At 38.9% G+C, this 15,901-nt stretch overlaps 1 protein-coding gene and 1 long non-coding RNA gene across 3 annotated transcripts in view; both read right to left on the bottom strand.

Annotated features, from left to right (window-relative positions):
• The window catches only part of HK3 (hexokinase 3), a 61,541-nt gene extending 53,370 nt beyond the window's left edge, over positions 1-8,171 (bottom strand). Inside the window, exons 1-2 of one of the 2 annotated variants that reach the window (XM_075209145.1) lie at positions 8,154-8,171; positions 4,247-4,334 (exon numbers count right to left, since the gene is read on the bottom strand). In XM_075209145.1, coding sequence (XP_075065246.1) covers positions 4,247-4,303 — 57 coding nt within the window. In that variant the 5' untranslated portion in view covers positions 4,304-4,334; positions 8,154-8,171. Of the gene's footprint in view, positions 1-4,246; positions 4,335-5,099; positions 5,119-8,153 lie in introns of those variants that run through there. The other variant, XM_075209146.1, reaches the window with a different exon arrangement.
• Positions 8,172-8,860: 689 nt separating this feature from the next.
• Positions 8,861-15,358, bottom strand: LOC142152471 (uncharacterized). Its single transcript, XR_012691340.1, has 2 exons — positions 14,810-15,358; positions 8,861-10,441 (listed from the first exon to the last, which is right to left on the bottom strand). It is a non-coding gene; the product is annotated as an uncharacterized LOC142152471 (long non-coding RNA).
• Between the last annotated feature and the right edge of the window lie 543 nt (positions 15,359-15,901).

The raw sequence follows: 15,901 nt of genomic DNA on the forward strand, positions 1-15,901 counted from the left end.
AACTGAGAGATCATGAACGCTGAAAACGTACTCTCTGTGATGAGTACTACTATATGGCAATCTTAGTATCTAATGTCCATTCTAGAGAATTGACCACTGGGAATAGACACGTGGTATTCATTGTGAGAGGCTGTGATTACACACTTAAAAGTCTCCTTTATTTGCTCCACTGAATACAATTTCACTCTGGTTTGGAGTACTTTTATGTGTGGACCCCACAGAATTTTACTAATTGATCGTATCCTAATCAGCTACAACCTGCAGTACCTGCATGTACAAATGAAGGACACTTTTAAGTGTATAATCACAACCTCACACAACGAATACCACTTGTTTATCACCAGTGATCATTTCTCTGGAAAGGACACCAAGTTACCAAGATTGCCATATAGTACTCTGGTACAGCATCCAGGATCTCTCTTTTGTTTATTTAACCAATAAGATTTAATATTACTTCATTGTATAATATTGTTTGATGACCACTGAAATTGTTTGTTGTAAGCATATGCATATAAACTTTTCAAGTTTAAGTATTTCCTTGGCTCACTTTGATTATAACAGAAGGTTAAATTATCAAACCCCTCTGTAGGGAATATACACTGAGAGGTTTGTTAGCAAGCATGCGGACTGCAGATCAGCGCTGCTCTTTTAGTATAGTTAAAGATCGTAGATAAACTCCAGAACTTTATTGTTTGAGAGATATTGAGCTCATCCTTAGAGCAATGGCTAGGAACACAGGAGCATTCTTAATTAGGTATGTGTATATCAGCTCTAATCAGAGCGCTGACGGGTTTCTGAATCTTTCATTCAAACATCAGTGTTCTCCGGTATGCATGTCAAATGTCCAGGTGCATTAATAATAATAATGCACAGCACAAAACACTTTCTTTTATGGATTATCTGTCCACAATAAATTCCTCTTGTTAGTAGTCTTTTCATAAAGAACTTCAAAGCCTTGATGCGTTTCTGTGTGATACACACTTTCATCTATTTATATACATAGGTAGGTAATGAAACTATTGGCAAGTACAGAAAACACCTGTGTTTTGAGGCAACCAGTATCTTTGGAAAAAGAGACCCACTATTGCCTCCCTGTATCCCTTTGGCCCATTACACCACCATGGCCTAACTGTGAGGCTACCTATCAAAATTCTAGGACCAAAAACCCCTATAACCGTGTTCACCTTTACCAAACACCCTTCCCTTAGATCGGAGAGTGCTCTCTGGTACTCGATTGCCACCAGGTCTTAATTGTGTATAAGTAGGAGATACTCTAGCACTAGATTTGTATATTGGAGACTTCGGTAATGTATAGGGCACTGGATGATAAACATGAGTACTCACAAAGGTTTTGTGCAGAATCTGTGTGGCAATCTGACAATCTCCACAGCAGGGTCCAAATCCAATAATGATCTAAGCAGGAAACGGTGAGAGTACTCTGGGTCCACAGATGAGATAAGTACAGGCTGTTGTCTAGAGAGTATTCAATAACCAAGACGGGCAGGGAATGGTCTAAAGAGTAGTCAGTATCCAAGGCTGGGGTCAGGGCAGGCAGTGGCCAAAAGAGTAGTCAGTATGTAAGAAATTAGTCAGAACCAAAAAGCTAGACAGAATTTACTAGCAGGCTTATCAAAGGGACAGCGTGGATGAACCTACAATTGGCAAGGAGCTGCTAAGCTCCCTGCAATATAAAGATCAGAAGGCTCCTAGTGAGTCGAGCCTCCTTAGTGGTAATTTGCTGCAGTGCGGTCACATGATCATACTGCACTGCCTGCCCGAATCCTAAGCAGTCCATAGCAACCAAGAGGGAAAAATGGAAAAGGATCACAGCAGACCGTATCTGCATCCACTGCTTCTTACAGTACCCACCTTTTGAGGGAACCTCTAAATTAGGGTTTCTCTGGAAATAATATTTTTACATTTTTCAGAATAAACATTAATAGTGGGAGCTTAGGACTATATCCGTTCCAATGAACCAAGTAAGAAAGGTGACCTTTAAGCCACTTGGAATCAAAAATCTTCACAATTATATACTTGGGTTGACCATCAACTAGAACTGGAGGTGGCCTGGAAGATCCCTTTCCAAACATCTTGACAGGAAAACCAGGTCATGGGAATCCTCAATGAAAATTATATAAATCCAACTAAATAAAACCAGATTTATTTTCTTAAAGATCTTCTAAGGTCCTGTATATTTAGGCCCTAATGTACCCTAGGTTTGCCACAACGTTATATTCCGTATTTAAAAATGAGCATGATGTATGGTGGGCTCCATAGCCAGAACAGAATGGTTGGATAAAAATTCAGCAATTCAGAAACATAATACCTTAAATACTGTTCTAGGATTTAATTGACCAGTTCAGTTTGACCATTAGTCTGTGGACGATATGCAGATAAAAATTAAAGATTGACCCCAAAAATAGAACAGAATGCTCTCCAAAACCTGGAAATGATTTGGGAGCATTTATCACAAACAATATTATCTAGAATCCCATGTAATCTAACTATGCGTTGAACAAAAAATGAAGCCAGAGTCACAGCAAGGGTAATGCAGGAAGGGACACAAAATGAGTCATGTTGCTATATCGAACCACTACTATGCAAACGGTATTAACATCATTAGTTGGTGGTAATTCAGCAATAAAATACATGGCAATATGTATCTAAGGCCTACTAGGTATTGGTCATCTGCTTGCTTATTTCCTGGCATGAGTGCATCTTACTTTATTTAATTGTTTAATAAAAAAAAAAGTTCCCTTTTCGATATGCCATTTTCCTTTCTCTAGTGCTCTCCAAGTATCATATGTATGCATTACTATTAACCTAATACTAGTCTGGAAAATAAGTTGCAATATATGCACAAAGATGACAACAACACCTGACTGGTCTGGACTGTCAATTGTAGAGACAAGTTCTCAGTATACCCTCAAACATGTCAGCTTGCAAAAGTACAAAATTATACTGTATATGATGACTATACACAACTAACAATATATATTTTTCCATTTACAAAATAAAAAAAAATCATATATCTCAGCTTTCTGGGTGGTAAATTAAGGACAAAGAAATAATATACTCAGTTATACCCCGTTCACACTGCCTCAAAAATGGATTTATTGCCGGGGCATGCCCAGACGACTCATAGTGAACGGGTCCAGTTCTAATTCCCGGGTCGGATGACCCGGGAATTAGACCCAGGTCCTTTGCAGGGTTATTCCCAGGTCCGGGTAGCCTCCAGAGAGAATGGTGAAACCCGGGTTTTTCAACCCGGATCTCACCGAAAGTTAAAAAAAAAAAAAAAGGCTGGCCAATCAAAGCTCCTCTTGTGATGTTGCCAGAGAGACCCAGGCAGACCCGTGTTCAGTGTGAACACTGTCTACCTGGGTATTTGCCGGGGTTTCGTTCACTGTCACCCGCCAGTTTTATGAACCCGGGATATTGCCAGGGCGGCAGTGGTATAAAAGTGGTATAACTCAGCTAACTAGAGCTGTTCAACCTTAATAAGGCCCATTGTCCTTGCTTGAGGCCTGAACAGCAGTAGTGATTAAATTCTATAAATTCTATACCAAAGTCCAGGATGATTAGTTTATAATATAAAGAGCTAGATTTCCTGATCTGAATACAATGGGCCAATAAGCTAAATGTAAACATACTATAAATATTAGAACTAAGATCTTATCAGGAGGATATTTGAAGACAAACTGACAGGAAAGGTCCAGCAACACATTCTACATTCTACAGAGCACAAGCATCTACAAAATAAATGCATGGGAATAAAAAAAATATACCCAAGTTCCCTTATATTGTACCTGTGTACACAATATGACATATACATTTTTTACCATAAGTAATAATATATAACAGAGATGGGTGCTCCAGCTTATATATCAATTTAAAATTGTTTTCGTTTAAAACACTATTAATCTCTTCGTTGCTATGAAAAATATGAATTAATCAAAATATTCACTTTGATAGTAATATTGAGGTCTTGATCAGACCCAGAAAGTCTTCCTCACGTTTCAATGTTTCCTCCTTAGGCATGGACCTATGTAGTCTTTTCAGAAATCCAGGCCTGGTTCTTGCTCAGCCCTGTCTCTCCTACATAGCCAGAGCTAATGTCCCATTTCTGGTTTATGACCAAAAATGAAAGCAGTATGAGGGTCAACATAAATGTTACTCTACAGCTATGCCCAGTAACAAGCTGCTTATTTCTGAACACAGTGACAACTGCTGACAATGTTCTCACCTCTTCCCTGGTGGCTTGCTGCACATGCCCTGCAGAACCTGCTCCTGGTTTCTCCATATCTTGATTTTAACTAATAGAAAGAACAGCACTGTATGAGGAGAAAAAAAAAGAATGGAGGAAACAGGAAAGAGACATTGGCAATGCAACAAATTATGTAAACATGAAGTGTCAACACTGAATAGCACATGATTACCAAACCCTGAGTAGGGCTAGTCTTATAAATCATATGTTCACTTTGTTCTGTGCATGGAAGGAGCTATAAAAGGGTATATGTTAAACTGCTGTATTTGCATAAACACTAATGAAAAACCCTGAAGTAAGGCAGGGCCCTCTTAACAACATTTTGGGCCCCCGGGCAAAGCAGTGCACCGGGGCCCCTATATATACATATACATATAAAAAAAAAAAGTGACTATATATATGGGCCCTGCTGCCCAGGGGGGCCCGTCGGAAGAAAATACTTACCTTGCGGTCAGCAGCCGATCTGGCTCCCTCCCTGGTCTCCTCCTCCGTCGCGCTCCGCAATGGATGTCGGGCGGGCGTTATGACGTCACGCCCGACATGCACTGCGAGCGCCGCACGGAGGAGGAAACCAGGGAGGGAGCTGGATCGCCAGCTGACCGCAAGGTTAGTATTTTCTTCTTTTTTTTCAGGTTTTTTTTTGTGCTGTCTCCGATGGGCCCCCCTGGGCTGCAGGGCCCCCAGGCACCTGCCCATTGTGCCCAATGGGAAAGACGGCCCTGATGTAAGGCTAGGTACACACTGGAGAATTTTCTGACCAATCTGTTTTCTACAACGATTGTACCTACGACTGAAGGTCCAACCGGTCAGGCCTTCACTAGACACGATTTACCTTCAGATCTGTGCTCTTCATCTGGTCCTATAGTCGATTAGAGAACGACAGCACAAAATGCTTTCATCCATTCATTCCTGTCACACTGATTAACAGCTTTGTTATAGCTGTCCACATGTTATAACAATTGTTAGCTTCTGCTACTTTGAAACAAAATATTCAGTTTCAGAACAAAGAAATTACTAATTCCGTCTATAGCACTCTCTACATTTAGTTACCAGGACATGTTTATTGCCGGCATCGGCTGAAAAAAACATGACTCTGTAAACTCTATGGAGACCGTGAGCATGAGTGCATGCACACAGCAGGATCAAAAGGTATTGGAACGAGATTAGTAAACAGTACGACCAACTAAATGAAACAACAATCGGCACTTTGGAATGACTGTCGTTCAGCGTGTATGTATAGACAATAACGCCATAAGTGGCCAAGCGGTCGTTTTTCGGTTGATTGGCCCTATTATTGGCTGAAAAACCTTCAGTGTGTACCTAGCCTAACAAAGAACTAAAAGCTTGACCACATATTGGAAAAGGGCATAATTGGCTCCCATATATCTCGGTTTTCCTAGGACTATCCACTTTGTTCCACCTAATATATTTACATAACAAAATGCTTATTTTCACAACATTCAGGCACGCAGTAAACCCAAATTAATTTGATAAGTGGTACTGAATTTATTTCACTGTTTAAACTTATTCAGAATCTAAAAGGAAGTATGTGGTGGATTTTATGGCCTTTACATACAGGTTATATATATAAATTATATAGGCCTCATGTATTTTCGTTATGGGAACCATATACATATTTAGTGTCAAAAAGTAATGCTAGTCACAAATTAGCAGATCCAGTCATTCAACCTGATCATCAAACAATTGGATGAATTATCAGTTTGATCACACACTTGGTGGATGCAATTGCCCAGATTTCGGAAGTCATCTGACTCATACAGATTCCTATGTAGTGCATATGGCATACTTGCCAACTCTCCCGGAATGTCCGGGAGACTCCCGGGTTCAGGGTGGGTCTCCTGGACTCCCAGGAGTGTATGGCAAACTCCCACATCTGCCCACTTCCTAGCGATTCTCCGGGAATCGTGGCATTTGGCCCTGCCCCCCACTGTAAAATGATGCGTTTGCGTCATTTTTGTCACGGGGCGAGTCCAAAATTTTCGGGTCCCCGCTCCCCACATGCCCACCTCCCCCCCGGCAGCTCCCAGACGCCAACTACAAGAAGTTGGCAAGTATGGCATATGGCTAATGGTTATTTATGAAAAATGACTGTTTACATATTAGGAGCCACAAAAGTGTCCACAGGCGATGAGCAGTTAATTTATAATGAGTAACTTCAATCTACCTCCTGTGTATCACAAATTTCTAACAGCAAAACCAGCCAAACACCTCAGCCTTTATGTGGGTCACTTTACTAGGAGCTAGAGACATCACTGAGCCATGAGGCACAAAATGCCTCCGTGATGTATGTCACTAGTGAGGTATGGGGCTCCTTGTGCCTCATCCCTCAGCAATGTCACTAATTAGCAGTGAAATCAGGGTTCAGCAAACTGAACCCTGAATTCAGTATACAATTTTTTCTATATAGTATATAGTATTTTCTAGTAAACACACATTATGTCATACACCAGAGACTAGTAACCTGTATATCTCCAGCTCGTCAAAACTACAAGTATTTGCATGCCATGCCAGCCTATGTACTTCCATTAGACCTTCAGAGCATACCTAGATACTGACAGGACTCCCATCATTTCATACAGTCTGACATTTCAAATAGCCAAAGAGGGACACTTAAGCCTTGATATTTTTTCTTTTGTTCACAAACATCTGTACATGGCAGACTTCAAATGCAAATCACCATCAAACACAATTTATTATCAGCAAAAACAAAGGATAGGGGAATGTTAGACCTTTTAAAGCCAGACAAACGTTTGTTAGCTAATTTTTATCCAGACATGTCTATAGGACAAAACCAAAAAAAGGAAAGTGTTACAAGGATTTGAGTAGAAAAAAAGTTACATATTTCTGAATGAAAGAACTGGTACAAATATGTGCCGTAAATTGTGGTCAGTCTATATTTGCGATCCTTGTTTGCCAAATGTGTAAAATAGCTATATAAACCTATTTCCTTATAATACAGATACATTTGGGTGTATATTTACTAAACTGCGGATTTGAAAAAAATGGAGATGTTGCCTATAGCAACCAACCAGATTATAGCTGTCATTTTGTAGAATGCACTAAATAAATGAAAGCTAGAATCAGATTGGCTGCTATAGGCAACATCTCCACTTTTTCAAACATGCAGTTTAGTAAATATACCCCTTGGAGTCTGTGTATAAAAATAAGCATTGCATGTTACAGATTAGTGGCAAACATTGGCACAGAACATAGGTTCTTACAATACACACCACTACGCTGTCACATTTCCCACACACTACTAAAAACTGCCTCCAAATCCTACACGCTAGTCCTCTGATATTTTCACTCAGATTCAGATGTTCTGTGTCTTGATGACTATAAAAAGCAAAAATGCATACTGAAACACCAGTGCCCAATGCAGCTATTTTATTGAATGCACCGGAAAGACACCTAAAAATAGTGGAATTTTAAAAGCTGCTCCAGAAAATATGTCATTCTGCAGAATAGCAAAGCGAAACCAAAACTTGAAGATTCTTTTGCTGTAACTATGCTCATCATGAAATTTATATTTTCACATTTAAATATTTACAGGTACGTGTACTTAGAAGACAACAAAGAGGCAAGTGCAGGATGTCAGATGAAATTCTTACTGAATATTTCTTATTTTCTGGGTTTATGAGTCGATATTTATTGAAAATGAGTATTTTAATTTTAAAAAAAATATTATCAGCATTATCACATTCAGTAAACATAACATGAAGAGCACTGTAGCAACTATGCTATCCATGAAGGAGCAGTGCTTAGGAGGTAAGTAATAAATCTAAAGCTTCTTTTAAAGCATCTGTCACACAAAACCTTTAAAGATAAAAAAAAACCTCTGGCAGTGAAAACATATGATACATACCTACAGTGCAGTCTAATGAAGAAATGCACTACCAAAATCTCTTGCCTTTATTTAACACTATCACACACCCATTCTTCCTCCCTTGAATTACAATATGTTACTCCTCCCCCAACACTGTAATGTGCCTCTCCTACTCCTGGAGCCAAAAACAGGAACCAACCCAAATAATAAGGAACTGCAAACATAAATTTATAGATATAAGCAGCACAGTAATTGCTCTAGACTATGGGAATTGCATTATTACACCACACAATTACACAATGATCTATTACTGTAAATGCATTAACACATATAGCAGTTATAAACATTTTATAATAGTTTCCATGAGCATTTAACTGCTGCTGCCCAGATGCATTAAAGCACAAGGGGGCACATTTATCAAGACTGGCAAAATATGAAAAATAGTTTTAAATCCTTATCGCATTGATAAGGATTGAACTATTTCTCATATTTATTAAAAAAACTTCAGAAAAACTGCTGTTCCTGTGAAGTGGAAAACATACTTACCACTCCATCTTTGTTCCCGAAGCAGCATGCGATGAACGGGGATCCTCTTCTGACACCAGTGCGCATGCGCCGAGTGAAACCCTCTTCGGAGCTGTTGGGGTATCGGGGTTCACCGATACTTCTATCAAGCACCTTCAATGTCAGTCAGATCTTTCTTTGTTTTCAGTCGACTGGTGAACAGAAAATACTCAACACCTGTATGATATAATGCTGAGCAGCTTTATTCTGTTCCAATTTGAGACCACTTCAGCGCTTATTTTTATACATGTAAGTCTAGGGGTATAGATTCTGAACAACCAATTATAAGACAGTAAAATAATGAGAGAAAATCAATTAACAATATATAGTTCAGTTTTACATCAAAGATCAAACAACTCTTTCTTCTTTGTGTGTTATCTCTTTCCAGGCTTTTCGCCAATATCCTTGTGCTGCCCCCATCTTTGAGTCCTTGGGTTTTATCTTATCAAGAACGTTGCTACATGTTCTTGGAATCTTTCGTTGATGGGAACATGGCGCTGCGTGGCCAACCTTGAATAATTTGTCTTTTTAAACTAAAAATAATATCTGCTTAATTTCCCTTAAAGTCATAGCATCACATATTAGCATCTAAAGCTTAGCACATGATAGATATTAAATCAATAATCATACAATTGCACTCTAACATTCCCCTCTTTGATTAAATATCAACTATTAACCTCTACCTATCAGTCATGGCGATACTCAGCAGAAGACAGTTAGTACCTACATTTAAACATATGGTATCATAAGGACCCCATATGATTAGAACAAGAATTCATTAAGCACATATCTCTGGTACTTTATCACCATAACTTTTCTTTCCCTACTTAATGTTTTATCTCGGTGCATAGAGGGGAATACTTTGCTGATATCTATTCAAAAGCTTTCTTGTATTACATGTTAAGTAGCAGTTCCATATAATCATTATAGTTAGTACAAGAAGAATTAGTATCAATGGATGAATCAAGATATTCATTGCTTTCTATATGGAATAAGATTCATTAACAAATATGTTCCACTAATGAATAGGACATCAATTTTCATTCTGGTTTCTCGATGGTCACTGTCAATCTCTTGTTGCAGACTGTGCAGGTTTTTGGTTTGATTGTTGACCATTGTTCATAATGTTCACTGTTTGTCTCAGACATTAAACTTGTAGAAATTTCTGTGATCATTACTGGTTCTGGAAGCTCATTATTTTTCCTGCAGGAACAACAATCAAGTGTCAGTGATTTCTTAATCAGCCATATAACAATTTTCTCTACCACATATACAATGAGCTGGATTGCCAAACCCTTTGCTACTAATGGCAATATTTCCAATATTCAAAATGAATCATTGCTGACAACTTTGCCAATGAGGTTATGTATTCACAAAGGCATTTTCAAAGTTTATTCTCCTATGAGTGCAAATTGTTGAGCACTCCTTCCCCTTCTGTTTCTCACAGTGACATAGGCAATTTGTCACTTATCTGTCTGTCCTACTGTCTGTCCTACTTCAGGCACAAATATTCTGGTAAGACATATCAATACCATAAGACAGTCATTTCTATTTATCAGAGCAAGACTCCCCTGATTTGAAGACTTTGCAGTGTGATGCGTGAATCCAGGTGTCTTTTTCCTGTACTTTCACTGCCATGGGAGTCATCAACAGGACTTGATAAGGACCCTTATATCTGGGTTCAAGACATCTCCTGATGTGCTTTCTTATGACCACCCAGTCACCAGATAGCAGTTTATGGGTACCTGTATCAAAATTAGGGTCTGGAATGAAGGAGAACATTTGACCATGTATTTCAGTTAGTTGTTTCTGTAATAAAGCAACATAGTTCAACAAATCACCACGTACATGCTGTAGTTGCTATGGAAAATAACAGCCTGTTCTGTGTGCTGTGCCAAACAGTATCTTATTTGGTGCTAAACCTGTGTCTCTTCATAAGTGTAGTTCTAATGTTAAACAGAACTATTGGTAAATATTCTAACCAAGTCTTTTTGGTTTCTTGCATCATTTTCTGTAGTTTTAATATAATGTCACTATTAAGCCTTTCTACCCTCCCACCTGCTGGTGGCCTATAAGGAGTGTGAAAAGCTTGTGATACTCCCAAGTTCTTCATTACATGCTTCATTATCTCTTCTGTAAAGGTTGTACCTCTATCTGATTCAATAACTTCAGGTATGCCATATCTATAGATGACTTCTGAGATTAATTTCTTTGCTGTATTTTTAGCAGTAGCTTTTCCTTCTAACACATACTCGTAGGTACCACATTTAGGAAGTTGTATATAGTCGATCTGAAGTCTCTGAAAGGGATAGAAAGCCTTTGGGGTCTTTACTCTTTGCCCTAAATTGTGTATTCCACATATCCAGCAAGCTGCCACACAGTTTGTGTCCGCACAGTTAAATCCAGGGGCAATCCAATTTTTCCATACCCTATTAGTCATTGCCTCTTTGGAATGATGTACTTGTCCATGTGCAATCTGAGTCATTACTGGGTATAAGGCTCTTGGTAGGCACCATTTATTTTCTTTTGACCATATTCCTTGCTCATCAAGCTGTGCACCTTCTTTTTCCCACTTATTCTTTTCTTCCTTTGTTGCTTGTTTCTGAAAGTCTTTAAGGCTTTGTAGGTCTGGGAATTGAAATTTGTCTGTGTCACCTTCTGTTGAGTCTACAAGAAATGTAGTATTCTTTGGTTGGAGGACTGCCTTTTTTGCTGCTTGATCTGCAAAGTTATTTCCTCTTGCTTCTGGAGTTTGTTCTCTAGTGTGAGCTTGAACCTTTATAATTCCCACTTGTTTAGGGAGTTCCAATGCTCTAAACAGTTCATTAATCAAGTTTGCATGTTTGATGGGTTTTCCATTTGATCCTTGGAAATCTCTGCTTTTCCAAATGGGACCGAAGTCATGCGCCACTCCCCAGGCATAACGTGAATCTGTATATATATTGGCTTTTTGTCCTTCTGCATATACACCAGCTTTAGTTAGAGCTATCAATTCTGCTTCTTGTGCTGATGCTCCATTAGACAGTGTTCCTGAGTCAAGCACCTCTTCCTCAGTTGTGATGGCATAACCTGTATATGGAACTCCATCCACATAGTATCTAGATCCATCTACATAAAGAGTTAGGGTTGCATCTGAGAGTGGTGTGTCAGTAACATTATGCAAAGCTCAAGTTTCTAATTTCATAAGTTCCAAACAATCATGTGAAAATTTTTGTGTGTGTATTTCTTCAGTTTCTTCTTCAGACACTTCACTCAGGTCCTCATATCCCCTGTCTGATGATTCATCTTCTTTGCGACTCCCCTTACTCCTCTCTTCTGAATCATCAATGGGGAGCAGGGTTACTGGATTGAGGACTGTGCAATTGGTAATTGTTACATGTGAGGCGCTGAGCAAGGCTACCTGATATTTAGTTAGTCTAGCTGCAGACAAATGTCTTGTTTTTGCTTGATTAAGAATTTCTGTGACTGCATGTGGAACTTGAATAATAAGTGCATGGTCCAATACCATATCTGCTACCTTTTCTTTCAGTATTGCTGCTGCTACTGCTTGTATACATGATGGAGAACCTCTTATAACTGGATCGAGTTGTGCAGAATAATAGGCCAGTGGCCTTTGCTTCATTCCATGTTTCTGTGTGAGGACTCCAAGAGCATGTCCTGACTGCTCATGGCAGAACAATGTGAAAGGCTTCAGATAGTCTGGTAGTCCAAGTGCTGGTGCAGTAGAGATAGCATGTTTCAGGGCTTGCACTGCATTCTCTATTTCAGTTATATTGAGTGGTTCTGTTCCCTGTTGTTTCCTCAAGCATTCATACAGTGGTTGCATAAGAATTGAAGCTGAGGGAATCCACTCTCTGCAATATCTGAGGAGTCCCAAAAAGGCTCTGATTTCTTTGACTGTTTTTGGTGTCTTCATGTCTCGTATAACTTTAACTCTTTCAGTTGTAAGATGTCTGGTTCCTGCAGAGATACAATGTGCTAAGAATATTACTTTTTCCTGTACTAGTTGCAACTTGCTTTGTGATATTCTGCAGTCTTGTTCGGCCAGAAAACAAAGTAATGACAGTGTTTCTGCTTTGCATTCTTCTTCAGCTTCCGCAGCCACCATGAGATCATCTACATATTGAATAAGTTGAGTAGTTGGATTGATAGGCCTCCATCCTTGGAGAATTAGTGCCATTGCTTCTGAAAATTCTGATAGGCTTGTGGCTCCTCCTTGAGAGAGTCTTGTCCAACAATATTGGTTTCCATCATGGGTGAAGGCTAGAAGGAGTTGACTATCTTCTGTGATTGGGACTGAGAAGAAAGCATTTGCCAAGTCAATTACTGAAAACCATTTTGCATTTGGCGGTATCTGATTAAGCAAAGTGTGGGGGTTGGGTACAATGGGAGTGTTGATCAGAAGTCTTTTGTTGACCTCTCTTAGGTCATAAACCATCCAGTATTGCACCCCCTTGTCCAACATCTTGTTTCTTTACTGGGAATAGGGTTGTAGAATAAGGAGAGCGACATTTTCTTAACACCCCTATTTGTAGATATTCTTGTATTTGTTCTGATATCGCTTTGGTTTGAGCTGCAGCAAGTGGGTACTGTTTAATTGAGACAGGATGTGTTCCTGGCTTTAGTGTCAGTTTTACAGGATTTACTTTAAGTGTGCCCACATCGTGTTTTCCTTTGGACCATAACTTGTCTGGTACTATGTTCAGCCAATCTGGTAGATTAACAGTCTTATCCTTGTGACATGTGCTCATCTGCTCCAGCATGTAGATTGCTGCTGTAAGCTCTTCTTGGACTGGAGATGGGAGTTGACTTGTGAGTTTTACTCCAGTTGGGGTGTATTTGATACTGACTTGTATCTTTGAAAGTACATCTGCTCCCAACAGATTATAGGGACAAGATGAGGAACTGAGAAATTGTATTGGTACTTCAATTGTCTCTTCACCTACTAAAAGTGTAACTGGTTTACTTTCTGTTAGTTTTACTTCTTTTCCTGCTAGGCCTGTAACAGGTAAATAAATTTCTGTTAATAGTTGTTGAGGTACCTCCTGTTTTCTTAATACAGTGTGGCTTGCTCCAGTATCAATTAGACACTCACGTTCTTGACCATTGGGTAATATGATATTCATTAGGCCTTTAGTTAAGTCATCTTTCAGAGTTTGGTTATATGTGAGCCGGAGGTACGTTGGAGTGCCAATTTCCTATGCCAGTTGTTGGTCTGTAGCTTGTTGATTTCTTCTTTCCAGCCATTTCTTATGCTTAATGCAATCTCTTTTCATGTGCCCTCTCTGTTTGCAAAAGAAACAAACGCCTTGCTTTTTCATTTCTTCCAGAGTCATGTTTTCTTTTTCCTTTATTTGTTGCTTTGGTGCACCTCTTGTGTCTGTACGAACCTTCCAGTCTTGATTCTCTTGGACCACATGAATGGTAATTTTCTGAGTTTGAGATTTGTCTTTGGCTTTCCTTTGCTTCTCCTTTTCCCGGTCTTCTATATCTTCCAGAACTTGGAGCATGTATTGCATTTCCATTGTTACTGCTTCTGGTCTTATAAGGAACAATTGTTGACGATATATTTCAGAAAGGCCATTGAGGAATCTGGTCTTAAACAGTCTGCGATGTTGGGCATTATCTTGAGTGAAGCCTTCAACTTCGTGTACTTGAGTAGCTCTGTCACAATCTGGCAAAGCCAGTGCTGGTGCTGAAGTTGCTTTAGCTTAAAATTGGTTAAACATTTGGTTTTGCTCAGCAGAGAGTGTAAATGTCTTACTATCACCCAGAAATGCTAATGCAAAAACACAGATAATAGCTCATAAAGTCTTAAATCATTTTCATTTCCGTACAAATATTGAATTCCCATCAATACATTACCATACCCACGATACAAAGAAGGACTTGCAGTATACTACTATTATAGCACAGTAAATAATTGCAGTGAATGCGTTTACAACACTGATTGACTCAAAATTCTTATGAGGATAAAAATAAAAACCTTTTGCTTTCTGCACATACAGAAAAACCATCTGGTTCATGCATTTGCTATGCGAATAGCACATAAACTCTAATATCTCTTTCCAAAACAAGGTAATCATTACTCAGCAGAGTCTACGGTTTTTAAATTCTTGATTAGTTTCTACTTATGTTTGTTGTAGCTGTGGATCAAAACATTGCAAACTTCTATTCATTGGAAGTTGGATAAATTCAATCTGGATTGAAAGGGTGCTTTGTAGCTGGAGAGCTTCTGTGAAGAAAAAAACTTTTGCATAGAGATTAACATTTATTCACTAGGAATTACAGTAACTGTTATTAATTCACATTGAACTGCTGCTAATACGACACTTGTTTAAAAGTTTCTCTTTGTAGCTTAACTGTGACGCTATGCGTTCCATGCAATGAAAAACTGATTTCCTCAAAGGGGCAGTCCCTAATCTCACAAACAGGGAATGTCAAAGTGACGAGACCTGGGCGAGTGTTCAAAGCCACTCCTTTCTCATCATCTCTTTGTAAACCAAATATTCACACATATTTCCAGATTCTGTGATTTCCATGTTTAAAGTACAAATATTTATTCACAATTCTCGCTCACAGACGACATTTTATCTCGTAACATTTCTTTATGGGCATAACAAACCCTCCTTATTTCTGAGAACATTCATCAGCACCATTTTCACACAGATAAAAACAGCTTGTAATATATATCTTCATGTAAAGGCTCATTCCCACAATTCTCAACTTCATTAAAGAGAAAGCTATTTTTCTTAAATTTCAGAAACAAAATTATTTTGTTCAAATACAGAAACGGCTTGTTGGACCCCAGCCAACTTGTCCGTCCACTGAATCGTGTAATGACGGACCAAAACATTTCAACACTTGTTATGCATCTCTTTAAAAGCTTAGAATTAAGCAGGCAGGCATTATATTATTTACAAATGTACAACTTCTTTAACCTTGAAACATGTCTTTTGTAAAAAAAAGCAAAAAACAGACAAGACAGACAAACACAGATCTCCCTCACACGAAGTAAGACGGAGACAAAACTCACATACAGAGAAAGAAAAATCAGCTGATACCTTCCAGCCTACTGCTGTGGAACTACAAGTCCCAGCATTAGACTAAATACAAGTTAGCCTCAACATGTTATTATCACTCAGCACTCCGGACATATTTTATCAGCATTACATACATTGTCAGATAACAAAAAACAGAGTGCTTCTTATCTCAACACACTG

Source organism: Mixophyes fleayi, chromosome 4 (genome assembly GCF_038048845.1).
Source record: "Mixophyes fleayi isolate aMixFle1 chromosome 4, aMixFle1.hap1, whole genome shotgun sequence".
Classification (NCBI taxonomy): Eukaryota; Metazoa; Chordata; class Amphibia; order Anura; family Limnodynastidae; genus Mixophyes; species Mixophyes fleayi.